Raw genomic sequence first — 20000 nt, 5'->3', positions numbered from 1 at the left:
TTCTTGATTTTCCCGCTGCAACTTTGTGTGATGTTCCTCCAACATAATTTCTGTCCATGACCCGTTCCCACGCAAACACACACTCACAGGCATTTACCACAATCCCCCCCGCACACACACGCACACACAGAGACCACCTCCACACATTCCCCTCTCTCTCTTCCTCTCTCTCTCTCTTTCTCTCTCTTAAAGAGAACAAACATTTACACACATGCATGTGAAGTGCACAGGGATACACGCATGGACACGCGCAAGCACATTTTGCATCTAAACATACACACTCACACATTTGCAAACGTACACAAAAGCACAGCACGGATACACACACGGACACATACACACATGCACGCGCGTACGCGAACGAACACACAAACACATGGCGCGCACACACACACACACACACGCACACGCACACACACACACACACACACACACACACACACACACACACCCCCACACACACACACACACACACACACACACACACACACACACACACACACACACACACACACACAGTAGCAGGAATTGTTCGCCTGCCTGCCTGCCAGCACACAAGTATAAATGTTGCATGAGAGCTACTGTAGGCTGTTGTGTGGAGCGCCACTGTGCTGGGTGGCTGTGTCTCAGTACAAGGGCTATGTTAATCCACTGAACCTGAAGTAAAACTGCATGTGTAGTTTTTGACCTTGCATTCTCTTCTAGAGTCCCATATGTTACACTAATTCCACTGCCTCTAATGTTTGATCATAACGCCATCTCTGAAACCTTTAGGAACATGTGCTCATTCATCCGCATGAGTAAATACACTGTAATATAAGAAATGTGTTGTTGAAAGGCTATTGTTTTCATGTAGAAGGAAACTGCTTGTTGCTCTTCATAATTAGTAATCATTCAAATCAACAAAACAATAATGATCATCATACTCGAGATTGACTGTATCTGGCAGCTTCGTGAATTATCCTTTATAAAAATAGCTATGTCTTTAAGACCTTTGAAACACATTGCTTATCCTTAAATTGCCTTAATAGAAACTGACAGGCATAACATATCTCTACCAGTACAGTACATGCACCGTTATGTGCTATAGTAACAATTTGGAGTGTGATGGTTTGTGACACTTGGATAAAATATCAGTGAAAATGCCTTTGAAAACCCTATAAAGCAGACAAGCATGTACAGTAAGAGTTAATTAAAAAGTGGCATTATTTACTCTTCTCTTTACTGTGTATGTCTGGTAAGCACGATATCAAGGCTGAGGTTCAGATGAAGCTCTAAACTATTTGACAGGATGGACGCATAGTTTAATGTCAAACTCATGTCTGCCCAACACCTAAAACAGCCACATGGGGTTCACAAGGAGGAGCATTGTTACCTTGGGAGATATTGAATAATTCACACCTCTCATCCCACAAACAGACATGTCCATTTTCTATCCCAGCAGGATTCTTAACAGCACATTCTTTTACAATCAATATTTAGTTCACAGAAGTGCTCTAAAAACATGCCATACCTTGCATTTTCACTCAAGCCTCTTTGCACCTTCTGTTATACAACTGCATTTCACTTTAGACACGGCCAACAGTGAAGCGGTTGGGGGGGAGAGAGAGGCATAAAAAGGCGATGGGAAATGACAGGATGGACGCAACATGATAGCCTGGCATATTAAAGATACTCTTTGGCTCAGCCTGTTGCGCGTCCTTTTTGACACTTTCAGAGCACGGCCGTAGCTGAGTGGGTAGAGAGGCCAACTGGGAATCAGAAGGTCACCGATTCACCACTTGGCTCGCTCAGCGAACGTGTCGGAAGTGTCCCTGAGCAAGACACTTCACCCCTAACAGCTCAATCTGTGAGCCATCTGAGCAGCCATCAGCTGGGTGAAGGTGTAAATGCAATTTCCCCTTCCCCCGGGGGACCAGAAAAAACTCACTTTCCCTCTCTGCTTTAAATAAGGACACACTAAGGATTTTGCTCTGTAGAGATGACACACATCAAAGATGTTATTAGCTTGCCTATGGCCGACTGATTGGGAAAGCTCTATGCCTCATAATATGTATATGTCCTGTACTGTAGGTTAATCTGCCTTATTTCAGATTGCAGTAATGCAGCAAAACATGAAATGATGACAGATTGAGAAAGGAAAGGGGTAGACATGATATTGAATTATGCATATATAATAATGACACATGCACTTGGAGGCACGTAAAAGCTTGATTTCTATTTCGTTGCATGCCAAGAAGCTATGCACAAGCTAAGGTGCGAGCTTGTAGATCTGCCATTTTTGCGATGCGACACCGTCGTACGATGGAGAATAAATTAAGCAGAGCACATACATACAGCAAGGAAACAAGTGTGTGTGTGTGTGTGTGTGTGTGTGTGTGGGTGTGTGTGTGTGTGTGTGTGTGTGTGTGTGTGTGTGTGTGTGTGTGTGTGTGTGTGTGTGTGTGTGTGTGTGTGTGTGTGTGTGTGTGTGTGTGTGTGTGTGTGTGTGTGTGTGTGTGTGTTTCACTGGTTCCATTTGTACACCCTCAGAGTTACAGGTCTGTAACTCTCAGAGTTGCAGGTCTCGATGTCAATTTAACTCTGAGAGTGTACAAATGGAACCAAATGGACCTGTGAGAGTCCAGTTAAATTGACGTCGAGAATTTTACAGTGGTAGATTTGGGTCGCAAATATAATACATTGTTGCATTTGTACAGACCTGTAAGGGTCCATTTGAATCCTTGGTGGGCCCCCGAGGAGACCTTGAGAAACAGTGGTCTAATCTGTGCTTGAGGGGCAGCTGCGGATCGAGGCGTTTGCTCAGGGGATCATTTGTTTGTTTGGGTCCTGAAACCCAGATGACCAGTAATCAGAGGAGTTAGCAAACGGGATTGTGTTACCATGACGCCGGAAATCCCCTCCCCAAAGGGCCTGGACTCAAACAGCTAATGTTTTTTTCCCGGCCTGGCCCAGATTCTGGTGCTGAACCATTTAATGCTTCTAGGCCTACGCATTCCCCCAACACGCACGCACGCACGCACGCATGCACGCACGCACGCACGCACGCACGCACGCACGCACGCACGCACGCACGCACGCACACACACACACACACACACACACACACACACACACACACACGTACACACACACACACACACACACGGTCACACAGATTGGCTTACTGTATTGTATAGAATGTGATTGGGTTGTGTGTTGCGTCGACTTACTGTATTGAACTGTTTTAAATCAATGTGACAAATTAAGGAACACACTTTTATCGCTCATCTGAATGCAGCTGATCTATCGGTCTGGTCTTAGCATCGTCTAACCCTCAGAGGCAACGGTGACATGTCCAGATTATGGGAGTTTGTCACGTGGAGGTGTGTGTGTGTGTGTGTGTGTGTGTGTGTGTGTGTGTGTGTGTGTGTGTGTGTGTGTGTGTGTGTGTGTGTGTGTGTGTGTGTGTGTGTGTGTGTGTGTGTGTGTGTGTGTGTGTGTGTGCAATATTGGCCTGCTTGTTCAGTCTCTCTCATTCTAACCCTCTCCCCAGGGCTGACTCACAGAGAGGACACCATCCATTCCACTTTATTACCCGATCAATTGCCTCAGATGGGCCTGTTTTAGCTCCACACCATCCCATTGTGTGTGTGTGTGTGTGTGTGTGTGTGTGTGTGTGTGTGTGTGTGTGTGTGTGTGTGTGTGTGTGTGTGTGTGTGTGTGTGTGTGTGTGTGTGTGTGTGTGTGTGTGTGTGTGTGTGTGTGTGTGTGTGCGCGTGTGTGTGTGCGTGTGTCTGTGTCTGTGTGTGTGTGTGCTCTTGTTGATTCTGTGCACTGATCCAATCTCTCTCTGCCTCTCCCTCTCCCTCTCGCTCTCGCTCTCTCTCTCTCTCTCTCTCTCTCTCTCTCTCTCTCTCTCCCTCTCTCTCTCCCTCTCGCTCTCGCTCTCTCTCTCTCTCTCTCTCTCTCTCTCTCTCTCTCTCTCTCTCTCCTCCTCTAGGTCTGGTGGTGAGGGAGGCCAGCATAGAGATCACGCGGCAGCAGGTGGAGGAGCTGTTTGGTCCAGAGGACTTCTGGTGTCAGTGTGTGGCCTGGAGCTCTGCTGGGACCACCAAGAGCCGCAAGGCCCACGTCCGCATCGCCTGTGAGTGTTCTTCTCTCTCCTCCATCTTTATGATCCTTGTCCTATATCTCAGTTAAAGCCTGATTTATCCTTTAGTGTCGCGGGCCGAAGATAGCAGATCTACAGTACAAGCTTCACCACGCATCATATCGCCACTCGTTGTGAGCGTCGTTAATGATAAAGTAGACCTTTGTCTCTCGTTGTATGTAAATGTGCTCTATAAATAAAGTTTGATTTGATTTGTCTATCTCCTACTGTATACCCCTCCCCATCTTGTACAATTCAATTCAATTCCATTTTATTTAAGTGTCAAATCACAACAAGTTGTCTCAAAAACACATTGTCCCACCCTGAGCAATTTTGCAAGAGAGAGAGAGAGAGAGAGAGGGAGATACAAGTAGTAGCAATAACAATAATAGTAAATATAATAGTGTAAGATCGTATATAATAATATAATATAGTACAACAATAATGCTAGATAGTATATAGTGGTATAGTATAAGAATGTTAAGGTAATATTCAGTATAGTGGTATAGTATAAGAGACCTGAGTTGTCCGTAGTTCTGAGTGGGAGGCAGCAGCATGCCTAGCTCTGTAGCTCACAAATTAAAATCAGGGCGCCCACTCAGAAAAAACTGATCAAGCCTATGTCACCCTTCCAAAACAATTTGTGCGTGCGCCTCGTGCTGCCACCGGCAAGATGTCGCCCTGGGCCGGCTGCCCACGCCACCACTGATGACATCATGATTTATACTGCAAAGAGTGGTAGTCAAGCATGTTTTTTTTTGTTTGTTTTTTACTAATATGGGACTGGAGTGTGTTTGATTTTGAGTGGGTAAAAGCCTGCAGTTGTGTATAAACTTGAAGAAACAGTGCGGAGGACGGGAACAGCGGAGTATACACTCCACAGAGGACAAGGGACATGTTTATGCCAGTGTTTCCTCTTTCTTTATGTTGGTGGTCCTCAGTTGCTGTTTATAGCTCCTACTGGGAAACATGCACTCTTGTTTTCAACTGATAATGAGGAACACTCTGTCACTTTTTTTGGTTTAGACTGCACTGGTTCTCAACCCGCTACCAAATGGACCCTTACGGGCTGTAACTCTGAGAGTTAAATTAACAATTCATTTCTCTGTGTAGATTGGGGTCCCAGAGATAACACAAAAAAAAGAAAAGGAAAGAAAAAAGATATCACATAGGGGTCCGTGGCCTAATGCATATCCAACTGGGGGACAGTGGGGGTTCTTGAAATTCAAACGTTTGAGAATCACTGAGGATATGCCTGTCAAAATGAGAAGGGTTATTTTTCTACCTATTTGTCCGCTGTACCGATCAGTGTCCCATTTCTTGTGCACACTGCCAGTAGGCCAAGGAAGTGTATATTTAACTTAACTTAAAGCGCAAGAACACTTTGGTAGAGGTTTGGGTTCTGTAGTTGCCTTGCCATGATGTAACTCCAAAGGTGTGCAAGAAATCAAAAATAATTGCTCCATTGATCATTCTAAATCTGCTCCTCATAGACTTACGTTGTACGGTGAAACAACTCTCAAAGTCACTCTTTTAGCACATAAACAAACGCAAACAAAGTTGATTCAGACGATATAGAAAATCACAAAACCCAGTACTGTTTTTAATAAAAATGTTAACTTCCTGTTGATTTAGGCATTTTTATCAGGAAGAAACGCCGGATTGGATCCGCGGAACCGGATCCGAATCTTCAAATAGTAAAATCAACAGGAAGTTAACATTTGTATTAAAAAAAAAAACAGTACTGGGTTCTATATTGTCTACTGTAAAACAACTTTGTTTGCGTTCGTTTATGTGCTAAAAGAGTGACTTTGAGAGCTGTTTCACCGTACAATGTAAGTCAATGAGGAGCATATTTTCAATTATCAATTTCTAATCAATGGAGCAATTAATTTTCATATCTTGTCCAACTTTGGAGTTACATCATGGCAAGGTAACTACACAACCCAAACCTCTACCAAAGTGGTCTTGCCCTTTAACTTAAATTTATAATATAAGTGAATGGTGTTTGGATCAGGCTGAGACCTTGCCCGAAAATTTAGTCATCTGTCATACAGTAGATATAGATGACTGACATCATAGACAGGCCACTCTTCCAGATGGCAATACAGTATGTGCCCTGAGAGCATGAACCTCTCTAGTTATTATTATCGTAGACTTCACCAAATAAATGTATTATTTCTGAAAGAAAACCATGAAGGTGCAACGAAAACCCAGCAGAAACCGTGAAGTTGAGTCGTGGGAGAGTTTCGCCGTGACATTAGCACTGTGTTATGCAACACAGATGTTTATCCATTGTTGTCTCAGTTCCCCCTGAAGGGACCCCTTTCATAACACCAGACGGCCATAGATGAGTGGGTAGAGAGGCCTTCTGGGAATCTGAAAAGTAGCCGGTTTGAGCCCTGGCTCTCCCAGTATGCCTTTCGAAGTGTCCATGAGAAAGAAACGTATCCCTAACAGCTCTTTTTGTATGCTCATCAAAGCAATATGAATAGCCATCAGCTGGGTGAAGCTGTGAAAGCAGTTTCCCTTTCTCTGTTGACCAAAATCCCTTTCCCACATTGACCAGTTAGTTCATTCCACAGTTGAGTCCTGTCTGTCAACGCCACGTAACAAAGGCACTGTGATTGACACTGCGACGCCCACCTGTGCTTGGTCGAGCAACAGCAGGTACAGGGAGAAGCTTTTTGCATAATGCACTTTGATCACATTGTTCTTCAATCCAGTGTGATTGGTGTTTGTTGAGAGATGTCACTTGGTGTTATAGTGTTTAGTGGTTGATATTTCAGGGCCACTATCAGGGTGACATATCGTGCTTTCAGTTTTCATCTCCTGCAGCCACTCATCTTCGGTGCTACACAGTACAGTGACGTCAACAGTCAATAACCTCACCTGACACACTCTACGCCGCAACTGAGGGCTGTAACTGTAACTAGTCGATACCTATATCCTTGTACTATCTCAATGAAAGCCTGATTTAAGGTCGTTTCAGACTCGGATCAATTGACGCGGGCGTTCTCGCTTGGATCAGCAGGGATCGTGCCGCGATCATTGTTGTTTTGTCCTCCTGCGCGTAGCGGGGGGAAAAAAGCTGACCACAGACCAGCTCTTGCCGAGAATTTCATGGGACTGCGCCTGCTTGCCTCACCGCCCTTCAACTTCTCTGCGCGTCCCAAATAATCGCCCGCCTCTCATCGAAAATGAATTACATATAGGCGCGCCAACCGCTCCCCGTCTGAAACGACCTTTATACTTTGGTGTCACGCTCTGAACATAGCAAATCTACAACCCCTCTATTTTTGCAGATTCCTTCTTTTTTTTTTTTCTACATTTTTATCCCACGATTTTGTAACCCCATTTTTTACACCCAGTGCCAATTGTCTATGTAATCCTGGGCACTACCTTCCCTCTGCCAACCTAGGGAGGCCAGGGCCGAGCTCATGCCTCCTTCAATGCATGAGAGTGACCTTCTTGTCACCTGACAGGGGAGAGTTTCCCTGGTTAGACGTAGCGTGTGGAAGGAACACGTTATTCCAACCAGTTCCTTTCCCCCCCATCAGGTGCCCCGGCTGGCCAGGGGGAGGCAGTATAGTGACCAGGATTACTGCATGTTTTTGTGAGGGTACCTACCCTAGGGAACACGGGGAGAACATGCAAACTCCACACAGAAAGGCCCTTTCGCCAACCCCACCTAGGGTATGGGCACTGATGACGCGGAGGAGAGAACACGCCCCCAGCGCCCACAGTGTCCCCTGCGGGAATCGAACCCAGGACCTTCTAGCTGTGAGGCGACAGCGTTACCGACTGCGCCAGCGCCACCGTGCCCCCTTCAGCAGATTCCTATCTCACCTAACTCTCTCTCTCTCTCTCTCTCTCTCTCTCTCTCTCTCTCTCTCTCTCTCTCTCTCTCTCTCTCTCTCTCTCTCTCTCTCTCTCTCGCTCTCTCTCTCTTATAAGTGTTAAACAACACTATTCTGATAGTAATCATTGCTAGAGTGTTTGTTCAGCTCTTTAATAAATAGAAAATGCATTTTCAGGTCGGGATACGAATTTTATCCAATCAGGAGAGAGAACTCATACGGGATACAGGATAAACAAGCTAAACTGGAAGTGATGGCACAAAAAACTGAGCTGATAAATTGGAACTTGAACAATATCCAGAAGGGGATCTCTGAACATTTACACCTTTTTGGTTGTCCTACGCACCGCACCTGTCACCAACCTTTTAGGTGTGCATCGGCCTTCTTCTAAAAGTTTGGACTTGAGCAATATAAAATTGAAGCTGATAAATGTGTACTCTCTCCTGATTGGTTGAAAATGTGCAACCCACCTGAATATTTTTTTTCTGTTTATTAAAGAGCTGGAGAGATGGGGGCACACTGTTATTGAACCAACACTTTATAGCAACGTATACTATCAGAATATATAGTGCTTTAACCTTTTAACAAAAAAACTTTTGTTTTGACCAAAAAATATCACTTACCATACTGTACCTTTAAGCTCTCTGGCAGAAATGGAGGAGTCCAGGTTGACTGAGTTGTTTGGCCCAGTTTTTTCTCGCTAAAGGCTGCTGCTGGTCACCATACTAATCACCCACTCGTTCAGCGAGCATGCCTTGGAAACGCGGAATATGAATGGGGTTCAATGTTCTACTGCACAGCAGTTTTGGAACTATTGGTCGGGAAACAAGAGAGGCCAATTGCGAGGCTATGGCAAGTGTTAATGCTGCAATGGAAGTCCATGGGAGACAACACTGTCAAACAAAGTTTGGACTGTAGAGGTGAAATAGAGATTGTCCAGAGAAGTTACTACAGATTTTTTTTTTTGTGGTATCCTACTGGAAGTCATATGAAGACCAGCTACATTGAAGGGGTACTGTGTGCAGTGGAAAACAAAGTACGGTACGTGGTATCAAAAGCGAGTCGATTCAAGTCGAGTCAAGTTGAGCCAGTACCATGCCGTGTAGAGGTGCCCTTAGATTACGTCTCAATTCTCTCCTCTCTGTTTCTCACTCTGTTGATCACTTAAGTCCTAATTGTCATTCTTTCTTCGTCTGTGCTCTCCGTATTCACCTCCCTTTGAGCCCACCGGTAGCTTTTTCCCAATCCCCCATTTCTGCTTACACCAGTCCAGCCCAGTAAGTCAGAAGCATCTCTCGGTCTCCCACTGAGCCCACTCCTGCTGCTCCACCCCCTATAATCACCCACCATGAGCAGTCTGCCAGCACTAACCTATCCCTCAAATCACAATGGAGCCCTCTTCCCCTCCCATTAGCTTCTGCTGAACGGATTAGCTTCTCCACTGGGCTCTCTCTCTCCGGGCAGGCTGCTTGTCAGAGACAGGCTTTATCCACACAGACTAATGGAAACTCTGGGCTTGTTTTCCTCTCCTCTACCGTCATCTAAAGATACACTTTAATCAGTGGCAGACACAGTGTGACACTGCTTGCTCGAGTTGAGTACTGTACTGTAGGTGTCGAAAAGCTGCATGCTATGGGAAAATGGCATTCCCACGCATGCACGCTGTGTTCGTGTGTGTGTGTGTGTGTATGTGTGTGTGTGTGTGTGTGTGTGTGTGTGTGTGTGTGTGTGTGTGTGTGTGTGTGTGTGTGTGTGTGTGTGTGTGTGTGTGTGTGTGTGTGTGTGTGTGTGTGTGTGTGTGTGTGTGTGTGTGTGGGTGGGTGCGCGCGTGTACAGGTGAGAAAGAGCGAGAGAGAGAGATAGAGAGAAATGGAGATGAAGTGTGCGTGTACACATGCGTTCATGTCAATTCTCTCTGATATCCACATGTTCTTCTGATCTTGATAGAGATTTTGACAGTTTTCAGCTTCACTTACGTACCTACTATTACTATAAAAAAATACATAAACAAAATGGATTAATTAATCACAAACTTCTTTTTGGGGACCAAGTTGTCAAAGCTTTACATTTTTTCAAGGGAATGGAGTGGACAGGGATACAGAATTAATTAAGCAAGAACTTCTTTTTTGGACCAAGTTGTTATCAAAGCTTTTTAGTGTTTAAGTGAATGGAAAGGGATGCAGAATTAATGAATCAAGAACAAATGAGCAAAGGAATGCATACTTTTATAACAATGGTACTGTAGATACTGAATATGTTTCTGTGACTGTGGCCTGGTTTTTCCACCACCTCAATTTAAAAAGTGAAATTAATCTAATTAGTTTTCACTTTGGTGAGTCTCTGTAGTTTGTGAGATAGAGAGAGAGAGAGAGAGACACAGACAGACAGACAGACAAACTATAGGTTACTGGACGTAACCCCGGTTTTATGATAATATGAGCGAGATGTCTCGCCTATGGGAGAGCGCCCTCTGGCGTGATCACAGAAGCATTACCTTATAAACTCCAGACAAACCTTTGGCTGGATTCTGACCTCCCTCTGACTGGAGGGCCCGCCCTCCATCCTATATAAGTCAGGGGAGAGTCATTTTCCGTAATTCAAGATAACATTTTTCTTCTCGTTCGTAAACAAGAAGGGTGTCTTTCGAGACATCTCGCTCATATTATCATAAAACCGGGGTTACGTCCAGTAACCTATAGTTTTATTTCAAATATTCACTCGATGTCTCGCCTATGGGAGATATAGTAAACTCCCTGATTGTTATCTCGAAGTCCAGAATAACCAGCCTAGGGGCCTGACCCCCGTCTGGAGGGTACACTATGGACCGTATGCGCCACAGGGGCTGCAGTTACGTCCAAACTGTAGAACCTGGCAAATGTCAAGGCCTAAGCCCAACATGCCACACTGCAGACATCCCAAATGGAGACCCCCCCGAAGAGGGCCCATGATGTCGCTATTACCCTTGTAGAATGTGCCCACAGTCCCACTGGGGCAGCATCCCACCACTGGAATAGGCTAACTGAATAGCCTCTACAATCCAGGGGGAAAGTGTCTGTTATGCAATGGGCTTGCCCACCATCCGTGGAGCCCATGACACAAATAGCTGATCTGACTTTCTCAAAGCCCTAGATCTGCCAATGCACATTTCCAAAGCCCGAACCGGACAAAGGCAATGTAACCTTTCATCCTCCTATGAGGCGAAAAGAGGCGGGTGAAACGCATTCAAGGTCACAAGGACACTTGGTACCAAGGGGTTCTTTGGCACATACCCAGGTCTGGGTCTGACAACCACCCTTGTAGCCCCTTCCTTGACTGTGTACACTCCTCGTGTACTGACAGTGCATGAAGATTACTGAGCTCTCCAGTAGTCACTGAAGCCATCAGTAACGCAGTCTTGACTGACAGTTGTTCTGTCAATTTGACTCAGAGGCTCGAAAAGCGACCGAGATAAGGAGTCCAACACCAGGCTCAAATCCCAGGGTGACACCGGGGACTTTGACTCGGGAAGAGACGTCCGGTCCCTTCCATGAACCAACAAATCAGGCGGTGCTGACCCACCGTCTCGGCCTCAAGCAAATACGGCAGGCTGAGATAGCCGCCAAGTAGACTTTTATTGTGGAAAAGGCTCTGCCCTTATCCATTAAATCCTGTAGAAAAGGACTTAATGGACATGGGCTTAGAACGGCACAGTGCGAGACTTCTCGCACCTTATCTCAAAACCGTTCTGGGGTAACCCCTCAGTACTCAGATTCATCCCCTCATGGGCTGAGCCCAGAGAGTCAGATGTTCTGGTCAGGGACAAAATATCTCGCCCCCTGCTAGCGTTAGCATGTTTCCGCGTAACGGAAGCAGCCACAAGCGGTCGTACAGGAGAGGTTCGACTGACACCCAGTGACCCCATTCTGGGGCCACCAGTACCACCATCAGCCCCTGGTCCCTCACTCTCACGAGCGTGGGACCTAACAGGGACAGCGGAGGAAAGCATAAAAAGAGTTCTGAGCCATTCGTGCACTAGTGCATTTCGACCCAGAGGCACTGCACCCTCCACTGGGAAGAACAACGGACATCCCGTGTCTTCCAGTGAAGCAAAAAGATCCATCTGGGGGCGATCAAACGATCCCAGATCTGTCCTGGTATCTCCGGGTGCAGAGACCATTCGTCTGAGAGGAATCACAGATTCCTCCAGCGACACAGCGTTGTTACACATTCCTCTGTGACCAACACACGACAGCAACCGCCCAATCGTCTTAGCGATACGGCTAAGGCCATCATACCTGACATTTCCATGCACATTTTGAAGGAGACCCTCCGGCCCGTGTAAAAATTGTGCTAGGCAGGACAAAAAGGACTGATCCTTTTCGGTGGCGGGCTGGCTCTGAACGATAGCGAGTTCAGAGTCCTGCCTATGAAATTCGCCGTCTGTGCAGGCACCAACACGCAGTTGACCCTGAAAACCCGATTTCAGTAGGTGAGACACCACTTTCTGAGTATGCTGCCTTGCCGCCGATTCTTGAGTCGGCTTGTAGCAGCCCATCGTCTATGTAAGACGCTATGCGAGTGCCTTCTCTTCTCAGAGGGCCAATCGCAACCTGCGTGAATTCGACGAATACTCTGGGGCTGAGGACGTTACAAACGGTAGCACCGTGTATTCGTAATTTCAACCTCAGAACCCTAACCGCAGAGATTTCTGTGTGGTGGGTAAAAAGGAGCATGAAAATAGGCGTCTTTTAGGTCTATCAATGTGACCCAGTCTCTCTGGCGCACCATGCAGAGGGGAGACGGATTTGATAACATCCTGAATTTGAACACCTTTAGATACTGATTGAGGGCTCTTAGGTCCAGTATCGGACGCAGCCCCCCCCCCCTTCTTTTTGACCAGGAAATAGCACGAGTAGAGCCCGCTGTTCGCTTGGTCTCTGGGTATTTCTTGTATAGTTATTTTTCCCAACAGGGAGAATTGTCTTCCTGTAGAAAGTCGCCCGCCAGTCCCCTGCTTAAGAGAAAATAGCTTTCACTAGCATGGGGAGGTCTCGAGGCGAACTGTAGTATATATCCCCTGGATATAGAGTGCAGCTATATAGTGGTTGAACAGAGTCGACCGTGAGCCGTTCCCTTGGGGACAGGGCGTAATCGTCCTCTCCCCATGGCGAGCATTCGCCCCGCTACCATGAAGTGTCCGCGAGACCTCTGTGGTAGCGAGCTCGTGTCCCTTATGTTCTGGTTTTGTCCTGTTTCATTTCTTTTTGCCGTGCCCCTGAAAATCAGGCTGTAACGGTTTGAAATTTTATTAGAGAAACAGGTAGAGAGGGTTCAATTTCTAATAACCACTCCGATGTCTTGCCAAAGGAGACATCTTGGTCATAGTATCAGCGAACCGGGGTTACAGTCGTAACCCATGTTTACATTCACACAACATTATCCACATAATGTATAGTGTGTAAAGTCATTCTCCCTTCCATCGGGTGGTGGGGCGTGTTCACCCCGCCCGCCCGGTCACCAGAACTCTAGGACCACTAGAGAGAGAGGGGGAGGCGGTGTCCACCGTCTCCTCCTGACATAGTCCCAGCCATGTCCCTCTCCTTTCTTTATTTCGCTCTTGTAGAGTAGCTGCCCGAGGCCTGCCTCTGGCCGGCTAGGGTGCCCCCCCTGGCCTGTAGGTTGCAAGCAGGAGCGCCTGCCGTTTAGGCGACGCGTGCTTCGCAATGGAGTTGGGCTCTCGTGTCAGAGCCGTGGCTTCTGACGTGAGGTGTGTGGCAACCCCTTCTTCCACGGGTAGCGGGAAGAGTAGGGCTCAGCCCAGGACACGTCAACTGTTGTCCCAGTGCTGGTTGCCAACGGGAGTAGGCATTAAACCGTTCTCCCATACTGGCTGCGGCTGTGGCCATAGGCTACGCCGCTGGTAACTCGAGGTCGAGTATGAGTCGTGGGGAGAGGCTCGTTTTACTGGCCAATCGCCTGCTCAATGACCTGGTTATAGGGGACATATTCTGTACCCTGGAGTAGTTGGCCTCATCCGTGTCCTCTTCCTAACTTGGTGTAGAAGGGACGCCTCGCGGGGTTTGGGGGGGTTCGTCCCCCTCCGCCCCGGTGGACGTGGACTCCTCTATGGCCGGGTCAAACATTTGGAAATGTATGGCCCGTTTTCTGACGAACCTAGGTTCAGTCAGTCCGCATGCTATGCGGAACGGACCTTCCTCACACGGCCCTCGGGCTGCGTGGGTCGGTCCCAGGCAAATAACACATGAGTTGTGTCCGTCGTGACACGACATTCTATTCCCGCAGACCCCGCAGACCCCGCACTCTTTCGAGGGACAGGGGTCCCTTCGTTGCTGGGCTGCAGCGGTCATTGTTCACAACACGCGTGGAGCCTGTTTGTGGCAAGGTCTGTAAAACAGGGGAGTCGTGTATGGGAGAAAAAAAAACTTGCTAAGCTTTTATTGTCCCAGAGAAACAACACGATGTCGGTGTTAGCGTGTAGCTAACTGTAGCCTGCCCAGCTGGTAGTTTATGATGCTAGCTGGTGGCTTGCAGAGCTGTCCCAAAGAAAAAACACTAAGAGCGGAAGACGCTGGTGTGTTTGCTCGGTTTTAGCTCGTGGCTAAGAGGCCACCTTAGAGAGAAAAACACAATGTGGAGCAGTGATGCTGTCGTGTTTTACTCGGTGATAGCACGCAGTGTGCGAAACGTGTTGCTAGTGGGAGCTCTAAGCTTACCGATGGCAACGTGCTAAGCAAGCTGGTAGCATATTATGCTAGTTGGTGGCGTGCAGGGCTGTCTCTGAAAGAACACAGTAGGAGCGGACGACGCTGGTGTGTTTGCCCGGTGTTTAGCTCGTGGCTAAAAACCACCTCGGAGAGAAAACACGATGTGAAGCAGGTTATGCTGTCGTGTTTACTCTGTGTCAGCACGCAGTGTGTAACGTGTTGCTAGTGGGAGCTTGTTAAGCTCACCGATGGCAACACACTAAGCTAGCTGGTAGCGTATTATGCTAGTTGGTGGCGTGCAGGGCTGTCCCAGAGAAAAAACACACTAAGAGTGTAAACACTGGTGTGTTTGTTCAGTGTTTTAGCTCTTGGCTAAGAATCACCTCGGAGAAAACCACAATGTAAAGCAGAGATGCTGCCGTGTTTGCTGTAGCCTGCCAAACGTGTTGTTAGTGGGAGTTTATTAAACTCACCGGTGACAACATGCTAAAAACTAGCTGGTATCCTATGATGCCAGTTGGTGGCGTGCAGCGCTGACCCGGAGAAAGCACACTAAGAGCGGACGACGCTGGTGTGTTTACTCGGTGTTAGCTCGTGGGTAAGAAGTCACCCTGGAGAAAAACACGATCTTAAGATGTCGTGTTTACTCTGTGTTAGCATGATAGCCTGCAAGCAGTGTCGCTAGTGGGAGCTTGTTAAGCTCCCGGTGACGACGCGCTACGCTAGCTGGTAGTATATGATGCTAGTCGGTGGCGTCTCGCACTCTTTCTGCGGGACCGGGGCTCTGTTGGACCCGGTCCGGCTCTTCGGAGCTGCGGAGGCCATGTTCACGTTAAGCGTTTTAAGCTTGAAGAACGGAACAGGGAGGAGGGAAAAACAAAACACGGGGGCCGAGCAGACTATGCTGGCGTGTTTGTTTTTCTCCTAGCTAGCTCGGGGCTAACTGTGGCTAGCAGCCCGTGGGGCTGAGGAGAGCTTATTAGGCTCATCCCCTGGCTCATGGCTACTAGACTGAGAAGTAGCAGACTATACTACACGTTAGCAATTTAAGCTAGAAAAATTAGGGAACATGTTAAGTTCCTCTAGGAAGAACCGTGCGATATTGTCACAGGTTTTGTAAAGAAAGTCAACACCTACCGTCAGCAGCGTCTCGCGGTCCAAGATATTATCCTGTCCTGATGAGACTTTCGCCGTGCCGACTCCATAAGGTGGACTGAGAAGGTGCTTCCTCGATCGAACGAGAAGAAAAACTGAATTACGGAAAATGACTCTCCCCTGACTTATATAGGATGGAGGGCGGGCCCTCCAGTCAGAGGGAGGTCAGAATCCAGCCAAAGGTTTGTCTGGAGTTTATAAGGTAATGCTTCTGTGATCACGCCAGAGGGCGCTCTCCCATAGGCGAGACATCGAGTGAATATTTGAAATAAAACAGACAGACAGACAGACAGACAGACAGACAGACAGACAGACAGACAGACAGACAGACAGACAGACAGACAGACAGACAGACAGACAGACAGACAGACAGACAGACAGACACAGAGAGAGACAGACAGAGAGAATGTGTTAATATACTGAGCCTGGTGTAATTTGGCATGGTTTACAGATGTATATATGTATCTAGGTCCTGAGGAGGTTGGAGGTATTTGTGTGGTGAGCAGGGAATGGTGTCACTCCCACAGGAATGTCTCCTCAGCCTTTTCCCCTCCCCTACTGTGCTCTACCCTACCGCACTGGTTCTTTAGGGGTCCGGGGACCTCCAGGGGTCCTTGAGGTTGTTCCAGGGGTTCCCCAACTAAATGTTTGACAGTTAGGAACAAATTGTCCCTTATGCCTGCATTAAAGGGATATTGCACTTTGATTCATGTTTGGGGTCATTGTAATGTCTCCTTGGGCTTTTGTGAGCACCCAAGACAGTTTTTAAGGTGCTTGATTTAGTATTAATATTTAGCATTTAGTATATATTTGACATTCAAGTACCAAGACCTTATCAACTGTTATTTGTAAATTATTGTTAAAAAAAATGGATAGATATGATAAGTGAATGTTACTTTCAGAATATGTGGGCCATTGTTTTTAGTTGATGATACTGTATGATTACGATTTAGGCATTTATTGGATAAAACATATAAAAGGGTAAAAAGTAACAATTTGAAGAGTGTTGGCATGCCATTGGAATGTTATTTTCCTTATTTTCTTTTGCCCTATACAATAGTGCTTGTCTAAGTTGGCAAGGAAATAATGAATTATTCATTCCAGCTATTTGACTGAGATATTAAATCTAGCTGGACCGAGAGGGAGGCAATAGATGGATTCTGTGCCTCAAAATTATGTTTGTTTACCACTGCGTGTGTGTGTGTCTACCAGTAGACAGGACGTATGACACTGCATGCAGATTGTGTGTGGAAGCAGTGTGGTGAATATGTGATGGATTCATGTGATGTAATGGGAATATATTATGTTGTTTTTCTTCAGTTTTAATTTGTAAATTATATTCATGTGAAACAGGTAATTTGAATATATTATGTTGTACTTCTTCTGTTTTAATTTGTAAATTATATTCATGTGAAACGGAACTGCTTGGGTCTAAAGATTCAGAGAAATCTGTTGAACCGTCCGTCCGTCCGTCCGCCCGTCTGCCCGTCATTACCCCTCTTATCTTATTATACTCAATATTATACAGTAGTAATTTCTTTGTCTCCCTCTTTTTCTCTCACCCATGTTCTCCCAACCCCTTTATCTCTCTCTCTCTCTCTCTCTCTCTCTCTCTCTCTCTCTCTCTCTCTCTCTCTTTGAAGTACAGTAGATGGCCAAATGCTTGTCCTCTTCTCATAGTCCCTGAAGCTATGACCCTGAATGGTTCTCTCTTATCACAGTGTACGCTATTCAATCTTTTAATTTCATAGTAGACCTTTTATGGATATTACTTTCAATACTCAACACTCATTATTTCAGTTTTTATGGCACATTGAGATTCTGTCGAGGTATTACAGCATATTCCCCTGAAGACACACAAACTCTTAGGATGAACCGGGGAAAGGATTGTCATGGACATTTTATGGTTCATTTTTTTGAAGTAAAAATGAACCTTAAAATGACTATGGGTGGGGCTCACAGTAGCTGACCGTTTAGTGCGTTGACCACATGATAGCAATGTCCATGGTTTTTGCATGCCCACCTCTCTCTGCTTATGGTCTTGTATAAATAATGCAAAAATTCCTCTCTCTCTCTCTCTCTCTCTCTCTCTCTCTCTCTATATATATATATACACACACACACACACACACACACACACACACACACACACACACACACACACACACACACACACACACACACACACACACACACACACACACACACACACACACACACACAGTATATATATGTACAGTATATGGAACAGTTTTCAATGAAATACAGTACCTCTAAATTGGACTGGTGATGAAATCAGCTGAAGTTTTTCCTCAACAGTCCCAGGTCAGGGTTCAGGCTGTCAAATGGTGAAGTCTACTTAGGGAAATGAAAAATACGTGAAGAGTTGGAGAGGATATTAAACCTTCTCAGAATTGCTTACCATCCCACCATGTTGACTCAACCTCCCAGTGTTTCATGATGGATTTGCTGTCACTTCTGGTTTGTGGTTAGGATCTGACTTTTTTATGGATTAAGGCTTAGTTTAAAGCTGCTATCTGTAACTTTTATGTCCTACGAGGGATTTGAAACCTGGTAAAATTTCTACTTATCCAATAATAGACACAAAATGTCTCAATTGAAGAGCAGGGAGACCACCTCTGCACTGCATATGTGTTATTTATATTGTATTAACATACTCTATCATACAGATTGATTCAAATAACAATTTATTCATTCAAATACATCCTGGATTGCAGCTGAACTTGAAATAATACGTTGTAGATAGGTTAGGCAAAGTTACTTCGGTAAAGATTAGTTTTAGGGTTTGGATTAGTCTCAAGTTTAGTGTACTGTCAGTCGGGCTGCAACTATATATTATTTTCTTAGGGTTTATTCTTTTAATTACGTTGTGGATTAATCGAATAATCAAGAAGCGTGTTTTATATCAATAAGTCGACACAAAAAATGTCTAATAGATTTTCTCTAATCGGCTAATTCAATTAGTCTGATTAACCACTTAAGCCCTGTTTTATACTTTGTCGTACAACAGTGTAATGCAAGAATAGAGATCTACAAGCTCACACGTCGCATTGCATGTGTTGTGAGCGTGCACTGGCTGTATATACCGGTACATAAACCTTAAAATCCTCTTAAACTTGCTCAACATTTGCTCTTCTGTCTTCCATAATCTATTCCACGCTGTCTGTCTACTGAAGAGCAGTTGTTCTCTATAGACATGACAAATCCACCCCTAGCCAAAGGCATATTTGGCCAGACTGTCTCTGTAATGAGCGGTAGAGACCAGTAAAGACCCTTTCAGGACAAGTTTGGACGAACATTTTGTGTTTCTGCAATGAAATCTCACTACCCATCTGTTGCCGCTTTGCGTTTTTTGATCCGCATATCAGAAGATCCCCATTTCAACAGAATTCACAAACAACCTGCTAAAGTCATCTAAAATCATAAATCTCTATTTTATGATAGCACATAATGTCTATAGCAGGCCAGTACTATAATTTATAGCATGCCGTATTTATTTATTAATTTAAGAACAATCTGCCAAATTCTTTGTATAAAGTGAATCTTTGAGCTGAGGTCTGTAGTTTTGGGCTGTTCATTGACAGGGTGTAAGTTAAATAAGTGTTAAATAGCTCTTTATTCTGATAGCAATAATTGCCATACAGTGTTTGTTGTAACAGGGGTCTTCTCCAGCTCTTTAGTAAACAGAAAATACGTTTTCAGGTTGGAATACCAATTGTATCAGGAGAGAGAACTCATACTGTACAGGATACAAGATACACAAGTGAAATTGGAATTGATGAAACAAAATAAATGAACAAACAAATTTGGAACCGGAACACTATAAAATTGATAAATGATCATTATAGGGTTGGATACATTTTGGTAGCCCCAGTGATGTTGCTAGGTTTTCAATGTAATGGGTCCTGGGACCCAAGGGTGGTCTTTTAGATGGGTCCCAGGGACATTTTATGAGTCCCACAAAAATTCACACCCTACGTGGTGCAGTGCTTGGACCCAGTTCGGTGCCCCCCCGGGACGGTTTTGTCAACGGGGGGCAATAGAATACATTTAATCACAGAACCTTTTTGTCATTATTATTTTATTTTGTATCATTTATGAATGTAGAATTTATTTTTACTATTTATT

The 20000-nt window shown here is 45.5% G+C and overlaps 1 protein-coding gene across 2 annotated transcripts in view; it reads left to right on the top strand.

Moving 5' to 3' along the window:
• The window catches only part of unc5cb (unc-5 netrin receptor Cb), a 180334-nt gene that overhangs the window by 94361 nt on the left and 65973 nt on the right, over window positions 1-20000 (top strand). For both annotated transcript variants that reach the window (XM_080420439.1, XM_080420438.1), the window contains exon 3: window positions 3983-4126. In XM_080420439.1, coding sequence (XP_080276565.1) covers window positions 3983-4126 — 144 coding nt within the window. The remainder of the gene's footprint in view (window positions 1-3982; window positions 4127-20000) is intronic.

Source organism: Gymnoscopelus braueri (genome assembly GCF_963280865.1).
Source record: "Gymnoscopelus braueri genome assembly, chromosome: 22".
In the NCBI taxonomy this organism is placed as follows: domain Eukaryota; kingdom Metazoa; phylum Chordata; class Actinopteri; order Myctophiformes; family Myctophidae; genus Gymnoscopelus; species Gymnoscopelus braueri.
Note: the sequence above shows the minus strand (reverse complement) of the source record. Positions and strands in the feature narration are given on the sequence as shown.